General features: G+C 45.2%; 1 protein-coding gene across 2 annotated transcripts; it reads right to left on the bottom strand.

Moving 5' to 3' along the window:
• Nucleotides 1-10883: 10883 nt before the first annotated feature.
• Nucleotides 10884-21487, bottom strand: DDX47 (DEAD-box helicase 47). Of its 2 annotated transcripts, XR_014502311.1 has the most exons (13): nucleotides 21371-21487; nucleotides 19936-20029; nucleotides 18033-18221; nucleotides 17255-17326; nucleotides 16395-16513; nucleotides 14892-14963; nucleotides 14667-14783; nucleotides 14354-14500; nucleotides 13949-14086; nucleotides 12967-13037; nucleotides 12634-12763; nucleotides 11454-12263; nucleotides 10884-11368 (listed from the first exon to the last, which is right to left on the bottom strand). XR_014502311.1 is itself a non-coding variant. In XM_083400314.1 (12 exons), exons 1-12 carry the CDS (start codon nucleotides 21419-21421, stop codon nucleotides 12135-12137), a joined length of 1329 nt encoding a protein of 442 aa, XP_083256440.1. In that variant the 5' UTR covers nucleotides 21422-21487; the 3' UTR covers nucleotides 10884-12134. The 2 variants fall into 2 exon arrangements, 1 of the variants encoding a protein (XP_083256440.1); XM_083400314.1 differs by having other exon boundaries at nucleotides 10884-12263.
• Between the last annotated feature and the right edge of the window lie 123 nt (nucleotides 21488-21610).

Genomic DNA, 21610 nt, shown 5'->3' with positions numbered 1-21610 from the left:
TTTTGGTACTGAATTTGCTTGTTTTACTCTTTCCTCCCCGGACCTGTTTCTTTTTGAGCAATGTCTAAACCATAAAACTGAAGGCAGAGCCAATGTCATGTTGTAATCTGGTAGATCCTGGCACCAGTGCAGTTGGCATAACTTCATATTAAAAAGATACCCCTCAATAAACTATATTTGTCTCAAATGTGACATGGAAGGCATGAGTAAATATCCTGACCTTCTAATTCTTAATGTGGAGATCGGCACACTAATCCTATGTTAACAGCTGAGATTAATTATCACCTCCTGTAAGAAAGAATTGGGTTCCGCATAGACAATAGGATCTTCATCCCAAGGTAAACTCACGATTCAGGAAACATGCAGATAACCAGTTAGTCATTTCTTAGTTTGGTCGTTTCCTTTCAACTTCAAACTTGGTGAAGTCAACAGGATAGTAAACATACATTTGCTGGACACAGAACAAAGGAACGGGTGAGATTCCTGCTGCCTTGATAGTACAGGATTTTAAAGGAAGAGCTTAACTCTTGCACTGATCTCTGATCCCTGACTTAGTGTTCCTTCAATATCAGGTATATTCCTCTTTTCTTCTCTTTTTAGCATGGGTCTGTGGGACATTGTTACACTCACTCTCTAGGCTTTGGGGATAGTTAGGGATTCTTTTACCCTTTCAGATCAAGATGTGTCTGTGCTGCATGATTTGCCGCCTGCATATCTGAACCTCACTGTAACCTATAAACTCTTGTTTCTTTCTTTTCACATAATAAACCAAGCTTTCTGAAGGAGCGTCTCCACCCCCATCGTTCTGCCCAGACACTGAAGTCCAGTGCCGAGGGCCTTCTGGCGGTTCCCTCACTGCTTCCCTCACTCCAGGGAACCAGGCAGAGGGCCTTCTCGGTAGTGGTGCCCGCCCTGTAGAACGCCCTCCCACCAGATGTCAAAGAAATTTACAACTATCCGACTTTTAGAAGACATCTGAAGACAGCCCTGTTTAGGGAAGCTTTTAATATCTGTTGAATTATTGTATTTTAATTTTATTGTATTTTAATGTTTTATTGGCAGCCGCCCAGAGTGGCTGGGGAAACCCAGCCAGATGAGCGGGGTAGAATTGATTGATTGATTGATTGATTGATTTAGATATGTACCTTCTTTATGGGGCAACGGACATGCATACTGACGCCAGCAAAAGATCCTAAACTTCTTGGAAGCGTGTGTAGGGAGCACACAGGTGGTGGACAGACACATGGGTTCAGACATACACCTCGTAACATTGTTACGGCACACACACAAAAACCCAATAATCTGGCCTAGTGTAGGTGACCTTGAACATTAAAGCTCTTTTTACAACAGGAGGAAGGAACACTCTTACTCTCTCTGCAGACATGCTTACATGAACATGGTCTATTTGCTTTGCTTCATCTGTTCTTTGACTTAAAGGGTTCTGTGGAACTTGAAAGGATTAAACACTGGCTAATTCTAATTGTTAGCAAAACAGCAGCAAAAGTGTAGGTAAGGAGCTGGACTCCTGCTTCAAGATTTCCTTTCCATTTGTGTGCGTGATCCCTCTCCCTCTCTCCTCATTAAGTTCACCTTGTCAACAACAGCAACACACACACACACTGACACCCTTTCAGGAGTGACGCCACAATCTTCCTTGGCTAAAAGGAAGAGTGGCCTCTCTCCTTGTTCTGGTGAAACGCTGTGCATGCTTCCCGATGTGCTTTTGCGAGTGCTGCCTTTGTTCTCGAGCTTTCAAAAGTGAATCAAAAGACCCACTAAACCAGACACATTTTGAAGTCTCCCTTTGAGCACCTGAGATTGTGCTGGAATAGCTCTCTCCACAATGAAAGCATGTGTGGCATTCACTCATAGCATTCTTGCTATGTGAACTTTAACCAAAATAAAGTCTTGCTGCGGGTGAAAAAGGAGATTTGCTTAGCAGTGTTTAATTTCTGTGAAGGGGAGATCTGGGGCTCAGATTCGTCTGGAATCTACATCATTTGAAATAAGCTCTGCCCCCACCTATCCCACATCAATCCATATGTTTAACAGCATGAGGTGGTTATTTCAGGTTGAGGGAAATGCTCTCTGACCATGTGTGTTGGGAGCATTTGCTTCCATTTTCATTTAACTGCAAACCCTAAACTCTGATGAACCATGTCTAAAATTAAGGACCAGAATGATGAACTGGCAGCCTGTAGATGCTGTTGGATGCCATCTTCCATCATCTCTGGCCACTGGCTATGCTGGCCCTGGAGTCTAACATCTGGAGAACCACACGTTTCCCTTCCATAGTTTAGGGAACTAAGCCAGCTTTCTAAACCATAGTCTGAAATTGGCTCATTTCAATCATAAACCATAGTTAAGGCCAGGCCTGTGCAGAGCTTGTCTGAGGCCCCAGAAGGAGGTCTTGTTCTTGGCATGACAGTGTAAGTCCATCAGGCCCCTTTGCCAGCCTAGCCCTCCAAAGCCCAAGGCAAGTGCACCTGGCTTCCCTCACACCTCTGCATGGGCCTAGTTAAGGCTAACCACAGTTTGACTGGTTTGAGACAGAATGATAACAATTAGTTACAGATGGAAGTCGAAGCTTCCTGTCTCTTCATAGCTGCACCAGGAGGAGGAGGAGGAAGAGAGTAACTCCCAAGCCCAAGACTCACCCATGTAACCCTAAACCATAGCCAGGGTTGTCTTACCCATAGGCGCTAGGAGTGCAGGGCACCCAGGTGCCGGGTTCTCAGGGGCACCAGGTCGAGAGTCCGGGGCCCAAGAGTTGAGTCCGGGGAAGAGCCCGCCTCTCAGTCGGAGCGCCACGGTGGGCTCTTCTTCTGTGAGCGGCTCAGTTTGGGGGCGACCGAGCCAGCGAGACACTGAGGCGGCCAGCCGGCTCTGCCCTCCTGCACTCCTGGGGCTGGGTAACCAGGGGGCGGGGTGCCAGGCAGATCTTTGCACCCCAGCACCACATATGCTTAAGACAGCCCTGACCATAGCTTAGCATTACACCCAAAAAAGACCACCAAATTGGCAACATACTCAAAAGGCTGCTTATGCATGCAAATTTTCCTTCCTGGAACAGAGCAAAAGTGCCTTCATTAATACAAGAAGATCACACACCAAGGGCAGGATTCCATTCAGAACTGTCGCTGCATTGTAGCCATGTGAAATCTATTGATATAAGAAAAGGCAATGTAACAGCAGCATGGAGTGGACTGCATGCTACATCTCTCCTTCATGCATTATGGTTTTAACAGATACAAATGAAAGCACCCTGCTGCGTACTCAATAATGTTTGAAGTTCATACACATCTTGGTTTCCCGTTAGTATATGTCAGAAAGAACCACACTGCTTTTCCACATTTTTTGAGGAGGGAGAGACGGCATGCATGTTCCAAACGGTGTCACTTTTAAAGGGTGCATGATCCAGGTTCGTTAACACGTGCTCGTTAGCATCTTAAGATGTAAAGCAACGCTAAACACCGCTGGGTTTCAGGGGTATAAACTGAAACAGGGGAAATTATCCTGTGATAATATGAATGTCAAATATAGGGTAAGCTAACAAATCATTCTGTCAACACCAGCTTCCAAGCAACATAATTTACAGAAAACTTGTGATTGCACATGGCAAAACTGTTACTTAGAACTTGACACACACAAACCCCATTTTGCTTTTCTGTTGTTGGATGTTATAAAAAAAAAATTCACGAAACCTCTCCATGCTAAAATCAACATGGAAAGGTTTATATCCTCATAGCTGCATGCAAGTAAAAAGTCTGTGTTTGACTCTGGAGCAAAGTAATGCTTCTGACAGCCAGTGTCCGCCGGCGCTTAGGATGGAGTGTGATTGGCAAGAGCAGAGACATGTCAGAAAGTGCAATGTTATGGTGTTGCCGCTACACTTCCGTAACTGCAGACTATCACAGGGATACAAATGTTTAGAATCAAATGCGGGGGAGGAAGAGCCTCTGGACAATGCCATTATTTGCATAACATCAAACCTAACGTTCATAGGCCATGTTAAGCATTGAAGGGAGTTCTAGAGGACACGTCCCCTTCTGCTATGCCTCACCAAAACAGAGGGCAAAAGAGGACACCGATTTGCATATGCTCATGTATATGCACAGATGGACATTTTGAAATAATTACTATAGTTTAAATAGAAATACAGTTCATCTCATCATAGCAGGGAGGACTGTGACCTGTGTGCCTAGTCAGTCTGCTCTCCAGCGCTGTGCCAGGGGGAGAGAATAAAGCCAAGACATATCTCCAGGGCTTAAAGCCTGCCCTGGCTGTCACTGAGCCAGTGGACCAAGCCCAAGTTTCTTGAGTTAATTTACAAGGTGCGCAGCAGTCCAGGGTGCAGATTGAATCATGTTTCTTCCTGCCTCCCTATATGAAAAGCCACCCTGACTACTTGCATCAAGAACCCAGAATGATGAACCAGGAACTGTGAATTCTGCTGCCTTGGCCTAATGTCACTTATTATAGGCTGGAAATCAGTAGTCTTGCTGCGACTGAGAAGAGGACTGTTATCTTTGTGGAGTAGCAATAGATAAGATACAACCCTCTGTATGTTGTTGAACTACAACTCCCATCATCCTTGGCCACTGACTATGCTCACTGGGGCTGATGGGAGTTAGAGTCCAGCAACAAAATCTAGAGGGCCAGGGATTCCCCCATCCCTGATGTACAGAGTACATGGGAGCTGTGTGGGTTTTTAAAAACCTAGTTGCTAGCTTTCTGTGTTCAGGCTAGAGGAGCAATGAGGAAGTTGTTGAAGCAGAATGGTTTCACCGACTATAAAACCCTGTTACGTGCCTGTTGCTTGTTATATTCTCTGAAATGAGGGGCATTTGAGGCAGTAAGACAAAGATACGCCCTGGAGCTAGCAAAGCTCTTTGCTAATGGGATAACCCAGTGCAAATATGGTATGTGTTAGATCACATGCAGATGACCTCTTAAAAGATTTCACACAGGACACCTGAGAATATAAAATCAATCAAGAAGTGCCAAGCCGCAAATTTTGAGGCAAACTGCCAAATCCAAAGTTTATATTGTAGACACACCTGTAACCCAATAAAGAACAGTGGGATAAACAGCTCGGAAGGGAGGGATGGTTCTGAGCAGGAAAATGGCTGACAAGGATTGATCCCCTCCATGTGCTTAATCAAAATGGCTGCCTCCCAGGGCTGGTTTTCATTTTTTTAAAAACTGATTGGAAGTCCATTAGATGTGTTTGCCATGCGTATCAGAGGCCCCCTACCCCTGAACTGGCTGCCTACAGACGTGAAAAATCAGCAATAAACAACATTGCTGGACCAGGTGCTATGTTCCACCAGCTATTGAAAATATTATTTTCCAAACAAGCTTTTGATTCTGCTGCTGCTTAAGATAGTGTCATGCATTGGGGGTGGGCAGGCTCTATGCCAAGAGCCTTCTAACCCCTGGATGTGGCAAGTGTTAAAATATAAGCCAGGCCGGCATTCTGTTGAGACAATAGCCTGAGTGATGGACCATTAAGAGAGCAAAGGATGTGGATCTGTGCAAGACGGCAAATGGGTGCCCCCACTCCCTCAACTAGTTAGCTGGTGGTTAGAAAGTTAACTAGTTAGCTGGTGGTTAGAAAAAAGGCAAAGGGGAGAGTGATGTGAGGTAGAAGCAAAACAGCAAGCTGGGAACCAAGAAAGACAGAGCAATGCTTGATTTCTGTTTGAATGGTTTTAAGCACCTGGACAGCAGCCATGAGCAGACCGTCTAGTCCCAGCCTTCCCCATGATGGCGAGATGTGTTCCTCTTTAGATTATAATACTTACTATTTCTGCATTTGCATCTATCGGTCTAAGTAAGCATATCCTCCTCTGAGCGAGGAGCCCTTGCACCTCAGGTTTATTGGAAGCAATGCCGACCTGAGTACTGTGACGCCTGAGGCGGAAAATCTCCATCTCTCTCCATACCTCATTGCAGCAGTAAAAATATAATAAACAAAATCATTGACAATTTGTAACCTTTCAGAAATGTGCTGCTGGAGGCAAGCACTGAATAATGGCAGGGCCAGCTGGGGCTGCCAGGAGTCAGGATCACACACATTCCTCATGGAGGAGGCAGCCCTGCAAATATCTCTCCCTTTCACAAGAAACAGCCCTTTTCCGTCCTAGTGAAGCCACAGCTCCTTCTGCTGGCTCTATGTGCAACTGCAGGCATACTCCGACAGGGAGGCCAGATTTGGATTGGGAAGGAAGCAGCAGTGAGCCTAAAATTCTGAATATAATTGACTGATTGTGTGGAGGGGGTGTCTTTAGATGATAGTGTCTTTATTCGCTTGTTTCCAAATGTGGTAAACCAGCTGTGCTGAATTTCAGGCAAGGGTAAGTATTTTCCTGTCGAGTGACTTCCTGGACCTCGGCTCCAAACTCCCTCCTCGAGTTCATTACTGGGATGCAGCATGAGGCAAAAACAGCCAGGGCAGCACCAGAGATCTAAGCTGCCAGCCAAATCTCTGGGCCATTTGCCAGAACCGGGAAGGAAGCGAAGCCAGAAACAAATTCAAGCCAAGCCCATTTTGTTATTCTTGCACAACAACCTCTTGCACACATGTCTAACAAGGTTTTGCATGGGGTGGGGGCCTGAGTTTGTAGCCTGAGTGCACACACCTGTGCTATGAACATTTCATGCAAAGTCAATTGCTTAGATCCTCAAGTATTACTGAATGTCCTTTCAACCACTGATCCCATTTTTGTTTGACCTGTCCAACAATTCTTGTTTGACCTGGGCGCAAAACTAAACATGCAACTAAACATACTCACTGATCCGGCCTTCCCCAACCTGGTGCCCTCCCATGTTTGGCACTGCATTGTTTGGCCATTTGCAATGCTGGCTGGAACAGATGGGAGCCGAGTTCAAAACATCAGGAAGGTAGCTGGATAAGGAAGGAAGGCTGTACTAATCAATACATGAAGCATTATGCAAGCATGACCTTCTTTTTCAAATAGCTTCATTAGGATATATATTTTTAAAACCACACACACACACACTTAAAAGAAATCGCAAGGTATACAATAAAGATATGGCATAAGAATACCCAGTCATCAGTCTAAAGCATATAATATTATTTAATCTAGAGCAATCAAAAATATCTGGATGTCTTTGAAAGTTCAATGTTGCTTTTGTTTTTCTTATTTATGTAATCCATAAGACAATACCAGTCAGTTGTAAATGGGTCTGGGTGTCTCTGTCCTTTGGCCAGCCTTATTTTGAGGGTCAACTTATCTATTAAGGGCAATTGCCAAACTCTGTTAAGCCAATTGGATAAGGATGCCCCTTCCAAGTCTCCCTGCGAACAGGCTATAACAAAACTAATTACTAACAATAAATAACCAATATTTCTAAAAGAAATACCTGTATTCTGACCCTGTGTATTCAGTAAAATTAACACAAGGGACTGAGTTATTTGTTTACCAGTGATAATATGTATCTCTAGAAAGACTGTCTCCCCAATACCTGACACCGCAACGTAATACCACCACATATGCTGCCATGTGCCTTAGTTCCACATCCTTGCTTACAGACCAGGTGAAGGGAAGGGTTAATAGGTGTAAGATGAAGAGGTATGAGGTACCATTTCTGCAATATTTTCAGGGAAGATTCCTTTGTAGACGCTGACCTTCTCGCTTCACTGCAAGCACACTCAGCCAACGCTGGAAACAGTAGAAAGTGGAATGTCCAAAGAGCATTTTGTAAGAAAAAAGGAATCTTTATCGGAGAACACATAGTTGTGCAGATAAAGACCTGGCTAAAACTCCTGGCAAATGCCCCGTCATAAACACACAGACCAAGTGGTTGCAGCTCATTGTCAGGGAGTCAGAAGTCAAATTTTAATGTGTGCAATTTATGAGGAGAAAATTTAAGATGTGTCTTTGACCTCCCTGCAATGACTCTTTTGGAAGAACAAGGCAAGCATCACGGTATCTCTGGGAGCCCCCCGACACCCCCTTTCCTCTCATGGCCACAGCTCAGCATAATATTCAAAGGGACTCAGGAGTTTCAAGCAAGGGTCACTGGACTTTCTGGTCCCGTGTTTGCAAACTCCAGAAACTGTCATGAGTACCACCAATGTATTATTTGGTTACACTAGAATGCTTATTTCATGTCTGATTTCACTGGGCAGGAGGAACCTTAGATACCAGGGAAGACCTCTGGGAATTCATGTGCACCCATGGGTGCCACACTGGCAACCCCTAGTCCACAGAGATCACATTGCTTCTCCTGCCTACTTTCACAACCAGAGTTTCCCAGAAACTCTGTAGAAACCAATGAATTAACCATACCCAACCTGTGTGTCTGTCAAGTGCATTGAGCCTCCTGGAAATCAATAGGGCAAAGCCAGACTGCTTTTAATCAGTTGGACTCGCCGTTACAATGACCCAGAACTGGCAACAAAGGCAGAAAAAGAGATTCAAAGACAATCTTATCACTGTCTCGAAACACTGGTATCAGCAGCCTGTGTACACACACATGGAACAGGGCAGACGCGTTAGGCAAAGAGGCATGAAAAGCTGCCTTTAAATTATACACAGGGCTTTTCTTCCAGGAGGAACTCATTTCCGGCACTTCTCAGGTGGGCACCATTGCCATTCCAAGAAGGAGGCATTCGTGGTGAGTTCCGGCACCCCTATTTTTCTAGAAAAAATAGCGCTGATTCTACGTATGCTAAGAAAGCAAACACTGGGAGCAGGGAGGAGAGCAAATAGGAATGGGGTGCAAGCATGGTCGGTCATCTGAATGGAAGACATGGTGGCAAAATTTAGAAGATGGCATTGGGGTGGCTGTGGTGGGGTGATCTTGCAGTTCCCCTAGTGAGCTTTCGCTACTTTAACACTTGCTTACGTTCTGAACTCCCACAACCATTGCAAACCTGTTAAGTCTTAAACTTTTCCTAGAGCAGGAATGGGCAAGTTTTCTCCTCTGGAGAAAATTGTTTTGGCCCAAGAGGAGGGGAAAACATGTCAACTGTGGGTGGGGCCAAACCCAGTGGTGGGCAGGGCTTCCCCCTTTTATCATATACAACACCCTCTTTTTCCTCTGCCCCCCTCCTCTCCCCAGCAAACGCCTGGGAAAGGGACATCTCACTCTTGCCTGAGACTTGAACTGCTTGCTCGCAGAGGGCTTGCGAAATCTGACTGAGGGCTGCACAAAATTAGCCCGAGGGCCACAGTTAGCCCATCCTTGTTCTTGACTGGTATCAGTTCCCTGTAGCCACGTTGACAGCCTCGCCCAGAAACTGAACACCAAATTCAAGTGCTTCCCATTTAGAGCAACTCAGCTGTTTCCATGCATGCCCCCAAGTTCTCAGAGCAGGGCTATGATCAAGTCTTGCATGCTACCTCACACACAGTGTTTTGTTTATATAAGCATTGTTCTTGCAGTCATCACGATCAAACAAAGAAGCTACTTCTTAGCACTGAAACCAGGAGGGTGGTTTGGAGGATTTTTTATAGCAAACCTGGATGTGCATACCTTTGGCAGGTGAGGCCGCCGTGAAGAATGTGGGTGTAGCAACTATGTTGGTTTTCTAATGTTTGGTCTTCATAGCTGCATGTTAAATCAGCCTGGGAGGAGGGTACAAGTTTAAAAATAAGGCAAAGGAGGGAGGAGAGTGAAGCCCACTGGTTTAATGGCCGTAAGCCATTCCATTCCATTGGCTTTGCTCCTTCTGTGCAAAAGGTACATGAAAAGACCATGGATACACTGTTCAAAACCCATGCATAGGCCAGAATACTTCCCAAGGCGATAGCCAACTAAGTTGCACTCAGAATACATCCCTTGACATTAATGGACACAAGTCAGTCATGTAGCAGGAGACTCTTTAATCTTAGGGTTGTGGGTTTGAACCCCACGCTGGGCAAAAAGATTCCAGAATCGCAGGTTGGACTAGATGAGCCTTGTGGTCCCTTCCAGCTCTACAGTTCTAGGTCTATTGATTTCAGCAGGTCTACTTTGGGAAGGACTGTTGGTGAAAATGGGCATGTCCCTTATCTATCACTGGTTAACTGAGATTTATCACACAAATAGCAGTTGAGGGACGGAGATGTGTGGAACGGCACACTGGCCAGTTCTGAAAAGTATCTGAAAGGATTGCTTTCAAGTTTAAAATTTTCATAGCTACAATATCTAAATGTGTCCCCAAAAGGGCTCCCTTCCTTCCCCACAATAAGTGGGTGTTGTACTCAAAATGACAGTGTGGCTGCAACAGATCATGCAGATAGCTGACTTGCTCCTACAAAATCTCTAGGAACGCAGTTGGGGTAGGCTCTCTGAAACAGACTGCAATTTTAGGATACAACTGTGAAGAGGCAAAGCCTGCTTCTCATTCCTGCTACTGAGGTCAGCAAAAGGAGGAGGCAGGTTTAATCCTGAAAGGCAAGTTCTGCCTCTTAGGTGCTTGACTTTCTTTTCTTCTACAAAGAAGAGCTGTCATCCATTCCTAGAGAGAAGTGTTTTCTACTGGGCTGCTGCACAAGTGTTCACAAACACACACATACAAACACAGATCCTTGCTATATATAAGTCCGCCCCCCCCCCACACACACATTTCCACCCACGATGATGAACAGGCATTGCAGAAGTACCAACGACGAAAACTGGTCTCTTCAGGTTAGGGCTGTCAGAATGCATGACTGAAAATCAAAGATGCCTGGTAAGTAGCAAGTAGAACTGAGTTCTACTACTGCTGTCAGCTCTATTCTAAAAACAGGGTGTGTTCAAAATAGAAACAACTTAGAAGCACCAGATAATCAGCCAGTCCCCTGACTGGACGGATCTGCTTGAGCAATGTCACCTTTAACATTCACAGACTGTGAAAGAGCCACAATGAAAGAGAGACAGCTAAAGGGGAAGAGGATGGAAGGACTTTAATTAAAAGCTCTCTCATTCCACCAAGCACAACACTGCAGACAGGGTCTCAGCAAGACAATCCACCTTGCCAAATACCTCGACTAAATCAACACTGCCTCTCAGCTTTAGCGTTCAGGCAGAATGGCCTCAGGGCTGAGATAATGAGGAAAGAAAAACCCACTTCAACAGCATTCTGCACTCACAGGCAAACAGCCAAGCATCTGCCAGACTTTCCCCTATTTGGGGGATCAGTCTTTTCTACATAACACTGGTCTGGGTTACTAGGAAGCATTGTACATAAAAGCATTCACAACTGACAGGTGCTATCACAAATACAGGTAACTTGCATCTTATGCAGGGGTTCGGTTCTGGGGGTCCGCGTGTATATGCAAAAATAACAGGAACCCCTGGAACTGCCCCACCCCACAAGGTGTAAAGCCGCTTACCCAAATTTGAGAAGGCAGTGTGAGGCTCTGGCAGGGTCCTAGAGCCCTCCGTCATCCTCCTCTAAGTCTTGCAAGTGTTTGGCCAGCTTTGGAAAGAAGACTCAAGGGCTCTAGGACCCTGACAGAGCTCTTCTGCCTTCTTCCCTAAGCATAGCACCTCACTTACCCAGCTTTGAGAAAGTAACACAGGGACTCTGGGATGATGCCAGAGCCCTAGCACTGCCTTCCCTAAGCCGAGTAAGTCCACTTTGTGCACGTGGGTGGGAAATAAATAAATGGAGAGCAGGTTTCTGCTGCTCTCACTTATTTATTTGCCCACAAACACCTGCACAAAGCTGTGATTGCATAAGTAACCTTAAGATGCAAGTTAACTATTCCATCTTCTTTGCCTGCACGTCTTGGAACCAGCACAGCATGCATTTTTTATTACTTTGTTTTTATTTTGGACAATTTTCTTATAAAATTAGGGGTGCAAATGTCTCTCTCCATTGGCTTTGATAGTAGCAGCTTGAAAAAGTTCTGCCATATATCCATTTCATGTAGCTTAGGGAATCCACTGTGGCCTGCTGGTAGTCAGGAACAACTGCTGGCAGCAGAAGTAACAGGCCTCCCCATAGCATTAAAAGAGATTTCCCAGGCTTGCAGGAGAATTGCTTCTGGATTACAGAAGTTTACAAAAGGTACTAGTGGATCAGGAAACCTTTTGCTCTCTGGGATATGCTGAAAGGTCAATTCCGATACTGGTGACTCAGAAAACCAAGCAGCTTAAAAACGTGGAAAAATAGTTCTGGGTGTCTTCCTTTCTCAGGCTTTCCATTTCTTCCTTTTCCCACCAGCCACTTTGTTCCTGACCCCCATTGCTCCCTCGGTGTCATCCTCTTCCTTTTCCTCTTCTCGGGAACGCCTCTTCTTTTCCCCCTGCTGCCGCAACTCCTGCAAGGAAAGCCAGACAGCAAGTTGCTTGAGCATTCAAAGCATGGAGGCACAGAAGCAATCAAGAAGCTCAAGAGCTGAAAGTGTAATACCTTCAGTCACCGTGCAGGGTGGCCGGTAAACATTGCACAAACAAACAGAGCCAAAACCCAGCTTGCAAGGATGCATGAGGGAACACAGTGCCCCTTATAACCAGGAATGGCCTTGTGGAGAATTAGCTAACAATACTCTCAATGCAGTACAAATCCTAATGTTTTAGCCACACCTCTGCACGATAGAACCCCAATGATTTGTTGTGTGTGCATGTCCACGGAGAAACAGACCCACACAGGTCTGCAGAAGCGCAAACATAGCCTTAAGTTCAGCCTACCATCCGAGCAAATCGCTGTGCTTCAGCCACACGTTCGGTCAGCATCATGACCTCCTCCTCTTGCGTGGGGAAGGCAGGCAGCTTCTTTCCTATCAGGTGCTCGATGCGCTGGAAGAGCTCCACATCGTACCTGGGGGAAGTGAGACAAAATCTCTCATCCGAATGGTTCTTCTTAACTAGTGGCCCATGAACTAATTAACAGCCCACCCCCTAAAAAAAAGCCTCTTCCCCCAACTCAGTTGCATTTCCACTTCAGAAAGCTGCTTCCCCACTCATTCAGAGGAGAGGAGTAAAAGTTGCGGCCCAGTAAAAGGAGCAGAGGGCACAACTTACTGTGTGACAAACGTGATGGATTTTCCAGAGCGCCCAGCGCGAGCCGTTCTCCCCACACGATGAATGTAATCCTGAAAGGGATCCAGAATAAGCCACAGAACGAAAGGCAAAGCAAGGCAAAACACCATTTAAAAAGAAAGTGTAATTCAAAGCAGTTATGCAAGAGACCCCACAATGCTCACTAGACGCAGCTCCTTTTGGATATGTATTCAGTATGTTTCAAGCGTGTCTAAGGAGGTGAAAAAGATGGGCTTGACCACATGGCTGTAGCCATCCGCCTCCTCATACAATTGCAGGCATTGTATCTTCACAATAATATTTTTTTTATTTTTAGATTCTATCCCACTCCGTAGAAAGGATTCACAGGCAGTTTAATAAACAAAATACAGAGACCATACGCAACATCCATGAAACAGTTTGTAAACCCGCATTCATCAAGAATCGCAGAAGACAAATATGAAACCCAGCAATTCTCTGGATTAAAATGAACAATTCAGGTTAAAGCTCTGAACGGGTCGCTTTAAATAAGAGTCATCTTCTCTTGCTTTCTGAAGGCCAGTAAAGAAAGGAGACAAGCAAAGCTTCCTGGGCAGGCAGTTCTACAACCGGGGCAATGCACCAAGCAAAACTTGGTGCATCCAAGAACCAAGCAGCAAAGACCTATGCCAGAACACCCTCAAGTTGCAAGTCCGAGCCTTCCAAGGAGTGTAGTCACATCCAGAGCAGGACATTTGCCAGCTCTCTGATCTAAAGACCCATCTAACCCCCCATTATCTTATTGGTGTATTAATGGTTCCCCATCCTTTCAATGCTCAGCTTTTTGAGGGCTCACGTGGAGGTGGGGGTTTAGCTATTCCATCGCTATGGAATCCTATGTTGCAACTATGGAAGAAGAGGGCCATCCCTTTCTGCAAACTCCACTAGGACATCTCAAACTAGGGGCTGCACAATTGTAACCCAGCACCCTGCCTCCGCAACTCACCTTGGAATGGGTAGGAATGTCAAAGTTCACGACAACATCCACATGGGGGATGTCCAGGCCTCTGCTGGCAACATCGGTAGCCAGCAGAATGGAACGTGCTTTAGCCTTGAACTTGTTCAGCGACCCTAATCGCTTATTCTGGGAAGAGTGAGAGAGAGAGAAAAAAGGGCAAGTGAACATGCTTTAGATTTTTCCAGCGTGGAAAAGCGAAATAAGTCAGGTTTTGTGAATCGTTCCGCCGTTACAGTCTGCTGTTCTACAGAAATGAAAGTCTGTAAAAGATAAGCTAACAAAAGGGAAAGCAGGCTTGGTGACACATACAAATCATATTTGCCCTTACAATATGATCATTATTTCAGTGTGGTATTCCAGAAATGAATACTTTGCGTTCAGGCAAGCCTGTACCTGGCTCATCTGACCGTGGAGGGGGATGGCAGTGAAGCCCAGATTTCTAAGGAGGAGGGCTGTTCTCTGAGTGTTGTTGCAGGTGCTGCAGAAGATCATGAATGAGTTTCCAGCAAGTTCATTCAGAATATAGACCAGGTAGCTGTCCTAAAAAGAGAAAAGAAAAGAAATTGAAAGGAAACTAATGGCGATTAGGTGAAAGGAAAACACATTCAAAAAGCACAAAGGGACTGAGAAAACCCTAGTGGAGTAAGAAACAACAGTCAGGAAATAAGTTAAAGGAAATAAAATAGCTGAAAAAAATAAATGTTACCTTGAACTTGGAAGGGATGAAGACATAGTATTGCTGCAGTTTTTCAACTGTCTGGTACTTGGTTGAAACAGCACATTTGACAGGGTCCTTAAGAGCTGCACGCTGGAGTTTTTGCACCTGAACAGAAATAATTAATGTTTTCAGACACGAATTTAGCTGATATGACCTGTTAATTTCCACCACCACCTCAGATGAACTCATGCAAAATGCCACACCTTCCCTTACCTTTTTAGTCATGGTAGCAGAAAAGAGAAATGTTTTCCTGTCTCTGGGAATGACCTTCAGGATCTTGTCTACCTGTGAAAAGAGAAGGGAAGCGAAAGTGAAACAACTAGAAAGGTAATTATTGTGCATGCAGACAAATACCGCATCACTGTGGGAGTGGTATCACAATCCAAGATGATGAAAGCAACACTGGAAGCACCTCCTTTGGAAAACAAGGTACTCTACCGCTCCGCAGAAAGGAGGAAGTGGTGCTGTTAGGGTCGAGGGGGACCGAGGCAACATGGGGGAGAAAGCATCCCAATGCCTTCAGATAAGGTCTTGCTACTTGGGCTACAACTGCAGATTACTACACATGAACCTGGAAGGGAAGACTCTCTGGACAGCAACCTGAGCAATACTTGATAACAAGACTACAAGTCTGGTATCCAAATGCCTTGCTACATCTTAAAACCTAGTACAGTGGACCCTTCAGATGTGAATTAAATTCATTCCGGGGGTCTGTCCACAACCTGAAAATCCGTAGGCAGAGGTGCCGCTTCTGGGGACGCACGCAAGCGAAACCCAGAAATATACACTTCCGGGTTTGCTGTGTTCATAACCCGAAAGTTACGTATGTAATTAGAGGGTCCACTGCATCTGAGAATGTTTCAGATCCCAACAGTGAACAAGGATCCACTGGAGAGGGAAACACAGGAAGCATAACACCATACTGTCAGCTGCTAAGTGGTGAAGATAACAGAGGCTGTGTGTTCCATACTAGGGAATCAAACAGAGGCAGGTCCCATTGACCTGCAGGTCCATCTTGGCTGTGAGCTCAGGAAGACCTGCTCCCTGCCTTGACCTTCTTCCACGTGGCCTGACAGGGTGGGGCCAGGACTGACTCCAGCTGCAAAAGCTGCTGAACAGACCCTTGGGCTGTGGTATTGCTTAGGGTGCTTGGTTGGGTTTTGTTGTTGTTACTGATATTACATTTTGTATCTTTATTTTTCAACCTTATTAGGATCATGTGGACATTGTTCCAATTTGGTTGTGTACTTTTTATGTACCGTATTTTTCGCTCGATAAGACGCCCCAGACCACAAGACACACCTAGTTTTTGGAGGAGGAGAACAAGAAAAAAAATATTATGAATCTCAGAAGCCAGAACAGCAAGAGGGATCGCTACGCAGTGAAAGCAGCAATCCCTCTTGCTGTTCTGGCTTCTGGGATAGCTGTGCAGCCTGCATTTGCTCCATAAGACGCACACATATTTCCCCTTACTTTTTAGGAGGGAAAAAGTGAGTCTTATAGAGCAAAAAATAAGGTATTTTATTTATTGGTTAATGAATAAGTTATGTTTTTAATTCTTGTCATGTAAGCCGCCTTGTGCGTGGTTTTATTTATTAAATGATGACACCATTTATTAAATGGTGACTGAAGTACACGTTAAAAACTTTTGAAAAGCAGCACCTCCATGATGTTGCAAAGGACCATTCTAAGGCGACAAGAGTTGACAGTGCTCACCTCTGTCTCAAAGTCCATGTTGAGGATCCGGTCAGCTTCATCCATAACTAAATACTTCAGAGCTCTCAAATTGAAGCCCTTTGTGTTCTCAAGGTGGTCAATAAGGCGGCCAGGTGTAGCTACAGGAGAAAACCAAACAAACTTTCATCTTTACCAAACAGAGCATTCAAAAGAAACACAAAGCACTATTTCCATGTATCCCCCCCATTCACTCCAGTTTGCCAAATCTCAGAGTCCCATGACTTCCTTCTGCCAAAAGCCTTTGTACGCACAGCCACTAGAGTAAGGATTAAGTCAGAACTTTATGCAGGTTTAATACGGCATGGCTAGTTGTATCCCAGTAGGGGGAGTGGGGGTGGAGGAAGCTTGACGTAAATCAGGAAGTTATTTTGAGAGATTTGCTCCATGGAGGTTGCAGTCAAGTCTGGTCCACCTAATACAGTTTTTCACTCTCGAGCCAGATGACAAATACTCCAGCCCTTCCAGTCAAGCAGCACACATCAGTTAACACTCATGAGAAAAACATTAATTTATCAGAAATGATAAATGAGCAAACTTGTGGCTCAAAGGCAAAAGCTCTGCCTGAGCCATGTGGACCCTAGGATGAAGTTGGGGGAGGTGGGGAGAGTTCCCATGCATGCTCCTGTTTCAAATTAAAGTACAAGACCTGTGGCTGATGCTTAGCATTAAACTGAAAAGGTATCAGAAGTGTGAATAAAGGATATGTTTGCTGGCCTGCTGCTTTTCATGACCTCATTTATGCAGATGTAAAAGACAGAGATGTGCAATAGGCCTCATTCATATGAATTATTAAGATCTCATTACAATCATTTGAATCATTGATGCTGCCTATTTCTTACCAATTATTACATGTGGTTTCTTGGCTAGGGCCAGAGACTGCGCCATCATGTCAATTCCTCCCACAATAACAGCTTTGGAGGGAGAAATAAAAGACAAGTTAAATGAAGCCCATTGAAATTGAGCCAGTTCACAACCGCCCTCCCCATCACCTCCTTTACAAGAAAATAAAAGGCAAAATTCAGGCTCCTTATCCAATGCCAAGCTTGCTCATAGGCACGGCCTAGTATTGGAACTGGATTGCTACGTTTAGACGCTAAGAGGCATTCTTCGAACAAGACACCCCAACACTGACAAATACATATTATAAAAAAGAACCCTGCATTAGCTTCAGGAAGCAAGTCTTAGCCAAGCTTCCATTCTATTTCATTTCATGCAATTCAGCAACTTCTCTTTCCAGTCTATTTCTGATTCAGTGTATCTGAAGAAGTGTGCATGCACACGAAAGCTCATACCAATAACAAACTTAGTTGGTCTCTAAGGTGCTACTTTTTTAATTTTGTTTCGACAAATGAAAGTATTTTTGTATTGTTTTTAAAAACAGGATAGAACAAATTTATGGACTGAATGCATGCAAAACTGACGAGGAATGAAAATAGGCTGCTCCATCCACCTCTACTAGAGGCATACTAAGATTCACACTTTGAAGTGGGATATAGTCCCATTTCTTGAATCTGGTATTTTACTATTCTTATTTTGAAAAGCATGCGACTGCTTCTACTCCTTACAAATTCCATTTTGTTTTCTGCTAATTCTTAGCACTGCAGCAAGGTCACTCACCACTCTGGACACCAATGGAAGATCCAAGGGCCTCAAACTGCTCCGAGATCTGAAAGGCTAACTCCCGGGTCGGGGTAAGGACCAAAGCAAAGAAGCGCTGAGGTGTCTCTAGCAGTGCCTGAAGGATGGGCAATGCAAAAGCCCCTGTTTTTCCAGATCCAGTCTCTGCTAAGCCAATGATGTCGCGGCCTACAAGAAAAGAGGTGTGTCACATGCAGGGCTGAAGGAATACAACAGCACAGATGGAGGACATTCAAAAGCAGTTCTGGAAAGTAACAAGAGCAGCACTAGAACAGAAATCTTTACACTAGTGACAGCTTGAAATCAGCTAACATAACTTAAGAAACATCAGCCAATGTAATAAGCGTATTATTTGAAGATACAGAGTACAGGCCATGGAAGGTTTGTACAAGACCCCTGTTCTTTTTTTATTTATTTATTTTTATTGAGATTTAAGATCGCCCACCAACACCAATAAAACATCAAATCTTATTACATATATCCTACTTTATGCTCCGTAGAGCTGTTGACTTCCGTCCTTCCCTTCCACCAGTTTTCCTATTCCATTCTATACAAGACCCCTGTTCTAACAGCTCCTCAACCTTGGCTCTTACCAAGGGAAGGAAAAGAAGCTGGCACAGGAAGACTAGCAGCAGTGGATATCTGCACTACTAAACACTCCATGAAGAGTTTCAAAAGACATTTCCCCTCTCTGTTTAATTGCCTTATTGTACAGGTGACATTTTGGAGGGCAGTTGATGAAAATGGAAGTCTCTCCTGACAAATAACATACAGTGGTGCCCCGCAAGACGAATGCCTCGCAAGACGGAAAACCCGCTAGACGAAAGGGTTTTCCGTTTTGGAGGTGCTTCGCAGGACGAATTTCTCTATGGGCTTGCTTCGCAAGACGAAAATGTCTTGCGATTCCTGGGGGTTTTTTTCCGCTCCCCACCCCCTTTTTCTAAGGCACTAAGCTGCTAATAGCCTTTTAGCAGCTAAACCGCTAATCCCTTAAGCCTTTAATAGCCGCTAATAGCCGCTAAACCGCTAATAGTGCTAATCCGCTAATGGGCTTGCTTCGCAAGACGAAAAAACCACTAGACGAAGAGACTCACGGAACGGATTCTTTTCGTCTTGCGAGGCACCACTGTAGTTTAATTCGCCACCGAGAAAAGTAATATTAAAGCATTTTCAACCAAGTCAGATGGGTGGGGTACAAATAATAATAATAACAACAATAATTAAAAAATAATAATAAATTCAGTCATAGAACTGCAGAGTTGGAAGGGACCCTGAGGATTATTGAGTCCAACGCCCTGCAATGCAGGAATCTCAACTAAAGCTTCCATGACAAATGGCCACCCAACCTCTGCTTAAAAACCTCTAAGGAAGAACAGCCAACCACGCCTCGTGGGAGCTCAACAGCTCTTACTGTCAGAAAGTTATTCCTGATGTTTAGCCGCAATCTCCACTCTTATAACTTGAATCCATTGCTTCAGCTCCTCCCCTCCGGAGCAGGAGAAAAAAGCTTGCTCCATCTTGCATGTGGCAGCCCTTTGGATATTGGAAGATGCCTATCATATCTCCTCACAGTCTCTTTTGGTTTGAACGAACTTGGCTGTCTCACCGCTTAAAAAAGCCCAGGTCCCACTTGAGTTCTTGCTGATGGGGCTTCCCTGCCAGAAGACTTGTGGAGTTGGGGAGACTCACACTTCTGCCACAGGACAGACCAGGAAGCTGTACTGCTTCATAGTCCAAGGTGAGGGGAACTCCATATGGATCCAAGTCTGTGTAATACAAATGACTGGCAATACAGTTCTATAATACAAGAAACACAGGAGAGCCTCTTCTTATTTCTAGAAAGAGATTTCTCTTTTTCCTGAATTTCAGCTCCCAGTCTCACCTTGGAGTGCAACTGGAACGGCCTCGACTTGGATCTTTGTCGGTGTCTTCCATCCCAACTGATCACAGGCTTCACACAGCACATCGGTCACTCCCTATTATTCCAAAGAGAATAGAAACCATAATTAGCAAGGGACCCCAATCTTCAGAATCCAGCAAGTCCTGGTTCACACAATTCGATAAAACAGCCTATTCTCTCCTGTTCTTTTAGAATACTGCAGCATGCCACCTAAGCAAAGGTTTGCCTGAGATCTCCTCCCAGGGAGACTGCATGTTTGGGCTAAGCCGTGGTTTGGTTGTTAAATGTGAACCTGATCATGGTCTTTTTGATTAGTTGCAAGTCTATTTTCATCTCAAAACTTTGATAACTTGAAAACATGGGACCCTTAAAAAAAAAAAAAACAAGCAAAATAAGGAAAGGGACACAGATGCTGTGGATAGGCCAAGCTTCTCCTCACCCAAAAGGTAAAAGGTTAAAGGACCCCTGAATGGTTAAGTCCAATCAAAGGTGATTATGGAGTATGACGCTGATCTTGGCGTTTGCCCACAGACAGCTTTCTGGGTCATGTGGCCAGCATGACTAAACCGCTTCTGACACAACGGAACACTGTGATGGCAACCAGAGTGCAAAGAAATGCCATTTACCTTCCCGTCACAGCAGTACCTATTTATCTACTTGCACTGGCATGCTTTTAAACTGCTAGGTTGGCAGAAGCTGGGAGAGAGCAATGGGAGCTCACCCTGTTGCGCAGATTTGAACCGCTGCCCTTCTGATCAGCAAGCCCAAGATGCTCAGTGGTTTAGAGTAGATACAGCACCACCTGTTCCAAACACCTGACCTTACCCGGGTCTGTTGAGTCATGGTAAAACTGAGAAATCGTATTTTAGTTCCTTAGGACGGCAATCACGTAGCAAAGTATCCCTTTACACAGGAAACCACATTTATCTTTCTCCTTTCGTTTTGTCCACTGCAGTGCCTTAGGACCTTGTCCGTTTCAAAGCAATACGCAAACCCATTAAGCAATTCTGAGAGCTGGGCCAACCAGGCCATAAACACCCTCACCAACTGAAGTATAATATAACCCCTCTAGCTTTCTCTGCACAGGCGCTTTCCCATGGTTTCAACGGGGCATTTTCTCAGTGGGGAAAGAAAGCTTGTATAAGCGACTAGTGGGAAATGACTGCCACGCTGTACAGCACTACCTAGCTGGGCGACCCCAGCCTTGGGCACTGCGATTGCCTGGCTGCTTCCAGAAATGCTGCCCCCACCATAGCAGCTCCTCCGCAGAACATAGCAGTGCGGGGCGGAGGGGCAGCTTCGTCTACTCCGGTGCAATGGCTGGACTTGGGTTTTAAAATAAAATTCAACAGGCAAACCCCTGGGCAAGTAAAGGGTCGTGGGGAGCTAAGAGAGACAACGAGTCTTCCCCGCTCACCAGTTCTTGGAAGGTCTTCGCGGTCTCCTCGACGGCTCCCTCGCCCTCCATGCCGGCCGCCACGTTCGGCTCCCACTTCGCTTTCCGGGTTGCCGCGAGGTACCCTGGGACTCGTAGTCCAAGCGCGTTCGGAACGAGCCTCTGAGCCGCAGAGATAGGAAAAGGTTAGAGTTACACGCGACGCCAACTCCCGATTGCAGTGTAGCCGTCTCCCACTTCAATGGAGAACATTGTGCCTGA

Source organism: Podarcis tiliguerta (genome assembly GCF_965153285.1).
Source record: "Podarcis tiliguerta genome assembly, chromosome: 10".
NCBI lineage: Eukaryota > Metazoa > Chordata > Lepidosauria > Squamata > Lacertidae > Podarcis > Podarcis tiliguerta.
This window is presented reverse-complemented; position numbering and strand designations above follow the sequence as displayed.